Genomic DNA, 6,259 nt, shown 5'->3' with positions numbered 1-6,259 from the left:
CACTTTTCTTTGCTTGAGATGGAGGAAGACCAATAGTTCCATCTTAGACAACTGCTCACAAATTTTCCAGTCACTTGAGTAGCTTATTTTTAATAAAGTTAAAGTATTATGGAAATTCAATCCTGAAATCATCAAATGGTTATTTTGTAGAGTGTTACCTTCTTCATATTATTTCCTACTTTAATCTGACAATATGATGAATTATAATTTTGAATTTTATAATGTTTATGAAATCTTATATAACTAAATAATGTCTTATGTATTCATTTTAACATTTCATTTGATATACTTGGTTCACAATTCCACATTATTTTTCATAATGGAAAAAGCTTACAGTGTTTTTTAAACTATTTTAATCAATATTTATTAACATACAGTAAATGTATACATTGAATTTTAATACATTCTAACTGTATCAAATGAGAGAAGATGCCACAATTCACTTATTTTATGTGCATTTTTTTTCTTAGTTAGAGGACTTTAAAAAGCTTTATGACCAACTAACTTGGAAGAAAAAAGGCTATGAAAAGGAATATGCAGATATACTCAATGCTTTTTATACAACAGTAAGTTTTCCTTTTTCCTACTTCCCCACTAGAACTCCATTCCATATCCCCAAATACCAACTCATGCAACTAAAAGTAATTTCATTATTTTCTATTTTTATCCCTTTTGAAAACTCAAACAAAAAGATAAGTAAACATATATAAGTGATCCTTTCTTTTCTTTTTCAATTAAAGAAAAAAACATGGGACATCGAGCTTTCTAATGTTTCAAAAGACTTTTCAGAACTTTCAAAATTATATAGTCAATTGTTGGAAGAAAATAAAAAAATTGAAATAGATGCTGAAGTTGTAATAGATCGTATCAATGAAAGGTAATTATGTAAATGGAATGAATTTTTAATCTTATATAATACAATATCTGATAAGTTAAATATAATGTTATTATTGAGCGCCACTGAGTTGATTCCAACTCATATCGATTCTGTGTATGGTTTCTGAGAAGCAGATGATGGGTTTGAACTGCCAACTTTGTGGTTCACAGTCCAGTGCTGATCCTACAGTGCCATACCAGGAGTGACCCTCTGATGGTATTGTAGTCTTTAGCTTAAATGTTGGATCTCTTCCAAATTCAAATCATTCATCATTCTGGATCCCTTTAGAAAAACTGTGATAGTGAAGAAATAAGATCTTATAAGAGAAGTTTGTCACCCACTTTTCTCACCCCCATTTACATATCCTTATAAAGTATACATTAAACTTAAACTATTTCTACTCAAGCTCATGTTTTCCTTCAGTTTGCTCCCAAATCCTTTATCCCAACTATTAAACTAGATATGTTCACCTCATTCTATTTTAACTCTTATATTCAACATATCAATAAGAACATTTTCACTTACTAAATACCTTTCCCCTCACAGTACTATTCATTGGGGTTGGCAGTACATGTGTTTTCCCTCTCATGGTCCTGTATAAAATTGAGTCCTGTAGTTATTAACAAATCTCTGCCAACATGATAAATGTAAAAATATGTACATAGTCTTAATATTGTTTTGAATTCAGTTTCCTTGATTACTAGAGAGGCTAAATTTTTACACATTCTCATTTGATTTCCACATTTGCTAAATTGTCCTTATGGGTTCCCAAGAAAGAAATAAGGAACTTTAGGTCCAAATTAGCAGTGACTTTCCTAAAACCCCATAGATGATAGAAGAAGTAGAGCTGTAACTTGAAACAGCACTTTCTAAATTCAGGTTCAGAATTTCCCGCCTTATCTTTTATAATTGAATCAGACTTCAGTTTGGCTAACATTTAATGAATGTTCAAATATGCTTGATAAATTGTGACCAATGATGACACCCCACAAATAGTAGACCAAACATTAAAATAGCAATTTTATACAGAACATAGTTAAACAGTGATATTTTCACAGAATGGCATAGCTGGCATGACTGGAGTTTACAGCAAGGGTTTGGCTTGGCATGTGCTTCCATGTGTTTGTAAATGTGTATATGCTTCAGTGTGGCAAGCAGGCAGGGTCAAATGGAGTCTAAGAACTACAGTGTAAGATAATGAATCATTTCAAGGAAATTGGTCTTGTCTACACTGAGATCTATGGAAATTCATTAAATAAGCCATATAACCAGATTTCTCTTTTAAAGACTTCCTGTCAGTGTTATGAGGTAATGTAAGGTTTTGGTAATTAGTTTGATGATTTCCGAAATTAAATGAAAAATTTGTTGTTAAGTTGCGTTTGAATCAGTTCTGACTCACAGTGACTTGTTGGAGGGAAGATACGTTTTATTTAGAATTGTGTATGACATGATACAAATATAAATGTTAGTTGCAGACATGATTTAAGTAGAGTGGTTACGAATCAGGCTGCTAACCTCAGGGTCAGCAGTTTGAAACTACCAGCTGTTCTACGGGAGAAAAATGAGGCTTTCTGCTCCTGTAAAGATTTACAGACTTGGAAACCCTGTACAGGGTTACTATGGGTCGGAACCAACTCCACGGCACGTAACAACAACAGCAAACATTTTTAAGTTTGTCCCTTATTCTACTTCTTGTTTGTTGTTGCAGTTAGGTGCCATCAAGGTTGTTTCACTCTTTGCTCCTGTCCCCTACTTCTTAGACTTAGAAGTTGTGTAAGGTAGAAATTTTGTGAGACATATTTTAACACAAAGTCATATGACAGTATAATGATGTTTCCCAGATACCTGATGGGAAAGAATCAAGAAGCATAAGCAATGGTTTCTACAGACTCCACTAACCTAAGTGATTTCATTGGTAATAAAACAGACAGAAAGATCTTAATTTTTTTTATCAAAAGAAACACTAAAATCAACCTAATAATAAACTGAAACCCAAAGCAAACAAAGAAAAACATAGAGGAAGCCTACTTTACTTCATATAGAAACCCTTTATGAATAAAACACTGAATATGATTGAAATGTATATATTTAAATGAATAAAGGGTCATATGAAAGTGTTGACTATGACCCAATAAAGTTAAAACTGTCAAATTCTTAATAACCCAAAAACCAAATCCAGTGTCACTGAGTGAATTCCAATGTACAGCCACCCTGATAGGGTTTCCAGGAGTCCTGATGTGGCACTGGAGGATAAGAATTCAACCTCATGGTTTGTTTAAATTGCAAGGTGAGTGGTTCAAACTTACCAGCTGCTTCTCAGTAACCCAATGCAGGGTTACTGAGTTGGGACTGAATCAATGGCACACAGCAACCACAATAGGATTTTCAAAGTTGCAAATCTTTATAGGAGCATACAGTCTCATCTTTTTCCCTCCAGTGCCTGGAAGCTTTGAACTGCTGGCCTTGTGGTATGCAGTCCAGTGCTTATCTTACAGCATCATCAGAACACCTATACATCTTAATAAACTAAACATTTTGTGATTGTAATTAAATGCAATATTTATCATTTCATAATTTAATAAAATGAGTATCAAATGAAATGGCCAAGGTAATTTAAAAATAATGATTCATAGGGATACATGTTGTTGTTAAGTATTGTTGAGTCCATTCTGAGAGTAGCTAGTGTCTTTGAACTGCCGACCTTGTGGTTTGCGGTCTAGTGCTCATCCTACAGCACCACACCTTTAGTAATTAGCTCTGTGGTGTATTTAAACAGGAAAAGGATGTGTAATTTTTAAATTCTGTGGTATTGATCAGAGAACTGGCTAGATACTTGAAACATATCACTGGATACTAACAATTAGTGTAATTAGGGATTTAAAAAGAGTTAAAATGTTATGAAATTACTTACTTAATGATATCAAAACATCAAATTTCAGGGAATAAAACTAACAAGATAACGTGTAATACCCACACACACACATTGTATTATATTATTTCCTATAATACAAATCTACAAAGTATTATAGAAAAAAAAATTAATGAAGGCTAGTTTCTTGACATGGTATGGCACAAGGTTATCGGTTCAAATTCACTAGCCACTCCTTAACATTTATCAACAACAATCCCTTGGTCATGGATTGAAACATTCAGTATTACAAAGTTGCCTACTTTTCTCAACTTCATCTACAGATTTATAAAATCTCAAACAAATTTTAGCCATATTTGCATTTGCAAATGTGGGTACGTGTGCATATCTAATGTATTATTTTCCACAGTAGAACAGTTCTATAGGGATTCTGACGTGGTGGCCCTTAACAAACAGATTTCTATGTCTTTTTCCAAGATACCATTGGTGTGTTTGAGCCATCATCCTTTCTACTAGTATTTGAGTACTTAATTGTTCTTCTTAGTCTAAACTTCCTTTTTTTATATATATTCTACCATTTACCTTAAAAACCTTATCTTTAGGCCCAGTTCCTCTTTTTTCATATGTCCAAAAACAATTTTAAAAATAGAAAAGTAAATCATTGGAGCTCATGTCTTGTTAACTACACTCATGATCTCACCCCACATTTGCGGTTGTGGTTTTGTGGCATGGAGTTCATTCCCACTCATAATGACCCTGTATAGGATTTCCAAGGCTGTAAATCTTTACAGGAGCAGAAAGCCTCTTCTTTCTCCCATGGAATGGCTGGTAGTTTCAAACTGCTGACCTTGAAGTTAGTTAGTAGCCTGACTCATAACCACTACACAACTAGAGCTCCTTTCTCCCTATTTTAGGACTATAACAGTATATATAACATATACTAAGATTCCACTATAACACCATCTCATCATTGGACAACATTCCCCAACCATTATATTATTTATAGAAGTTAGGTAATTGCTTCAATACATGATTTATTATTTGGAGTCCTGGTATGGCACTGCAGAATAATGAACTGGACTGAAAGATTGATTGAACCCCAAGGTCGGCAGTTCAAACTCACCAGCCACCCTCAGAAACCCTAGACAGGGTTATTATGAGTGGGAGCCTACTGAATGGTACTTAACCACAACAACATGATCTGTTACTTACATTTAATTCACTTAAAATGGCAGCAGTAAAAGACGCCTTTTGTTCAGTACTCTGTGTACACAAGTCTACTAGGCCTCTAGGTAATGATGATGACATATAACTGCTTACCTTGTAGTTGTTTGTAAGTGCCAACTCATAGCATAAAGCTTCTGAGTAGTGGCTGGCGAGTTTGAACAGCTGGTCTTGGTGTTCAAACAGTTCTTATGTTCAAACACACCAATGGACATCTTGGAAGAAAGACAGCTTATCCTACAGTGCCACACGCCTTCTTGTAGTAGTAATGTATCTAATTAGGTAATTTTGTCTTTCAAATCAGTCAGCATCCATTAGAAATGGACTCTTTATATTTAGGACATACAACTGCTGACCTTTAGGTTCAAAAACTGATCTTGCGGTCCTGTGCTTATCCTACAGTGCCACAATCAGAACTCTGCTTAACAATAGCTTATTCACATGATAGGCATGTTAGGAAAATGAACTCATTTAAGATTACTTGGAATTGATTAATTTGGATTTTGTTGCTTGAACTTAATTGTGTGGTATGAATTTCTATATTTCTATGTTCATATTCAAGCTTGGTAAAATATTCTGAGTATTACTTCTAATGCTCTAGTGTATCTCAAGCAAGACAATGCCATTGTAATTTCAGTGATCCAAAGATGGGGTTGTATAATCAAGGAAAATGAGCAAAGCAGCATATTGAACACCATAGAGAAATATTGATATATTTTATGAAATGTGCTTGTCAAGAGTTAATAGGATGATGATTTATTTATATAGGTAGCAATTAGAATATTATTGAAGTCATTAAATAGTCTAGAATACTTTGAATGAATCCACAGGGTACTGGATTTTTCATACTTATTTAGTGATATTTTTACCAACCTGTTAATTTGAGCTATTACACAGAAGTATAGAATATTATTTTCTCAGCATTTCACAGGAAGTTGAATGTATATCCTTAAACTATTTTACTTTTCTGGTTTTAATTTTTCAAATATTAAAAAAAATAGTAACACATTAAAAACTATTTATGCACCATTCAAATTAACTACTCACTCATGCCTGATCCCACCATTTGTCTGTCAGTTTGCATACTGTGGTGGATTTTGAGTTCCTGCGATTCTGGAAACTATGCTATGGGTATTTTAAATACCAGCAGGCTCACCCATGGTGGAAAATTTCAGATGACCTTCTGGATGAAGACAGACTAGGAAGAAGGAGTGACAAACTAGTTCCGAATATTTAGTCACTGAAAACCTTATGAATAGCAGAGAAACACTGTCAGATATAGTGCCGGA

At 33.8% G+C, this 6,259-nt stretch overlaps 1 protein-coding gene across 1 annotated transcript in view; it reads left to right on the top strand.

Annotated features, from left to right (window-relative positions):
* CCDC178 (coiled-coil domain containing 178) overlaps positions 1-6,259 on the top strand; it is a 585,948-nt gene that overhangs the window by 87,833 nt on the left and 491,856 nt on the right. Inside the window, exons 9-10 of the mRNA XM_006835132.1 lie at positions 471-566; positions 741-877. Of these exons, the coding sequence (XP_006835195.1) occupies positions 471-566; positions 741-877 (233 nt within the window). The remainder of the gene's footprint in view (positions 1-470; positions 567-740; positions 878-6,259) is intronic.

Source organism: Chrysochloris asiatica, unplaced genomic scaffold (assembly GCF_000296735.1).
Source record: "Chrysochloris asiatica unplaced genomic scaffold, ChrAsi1.0 scaffold00015, whole genome shotgun sequence".
Taxonomy (NCBI): domain Eukaryota; kingdom Metazoa; phylum Chordata; class Mammalia; order Afrosoricida; family Chrysochloridae; genus Chrysochloris; species Chrysochloris asiatica.
Note: the sequence above shows the minus strand (reverse complement) of the source record. Positions and strands in the feature narration are given on the sequence as shown.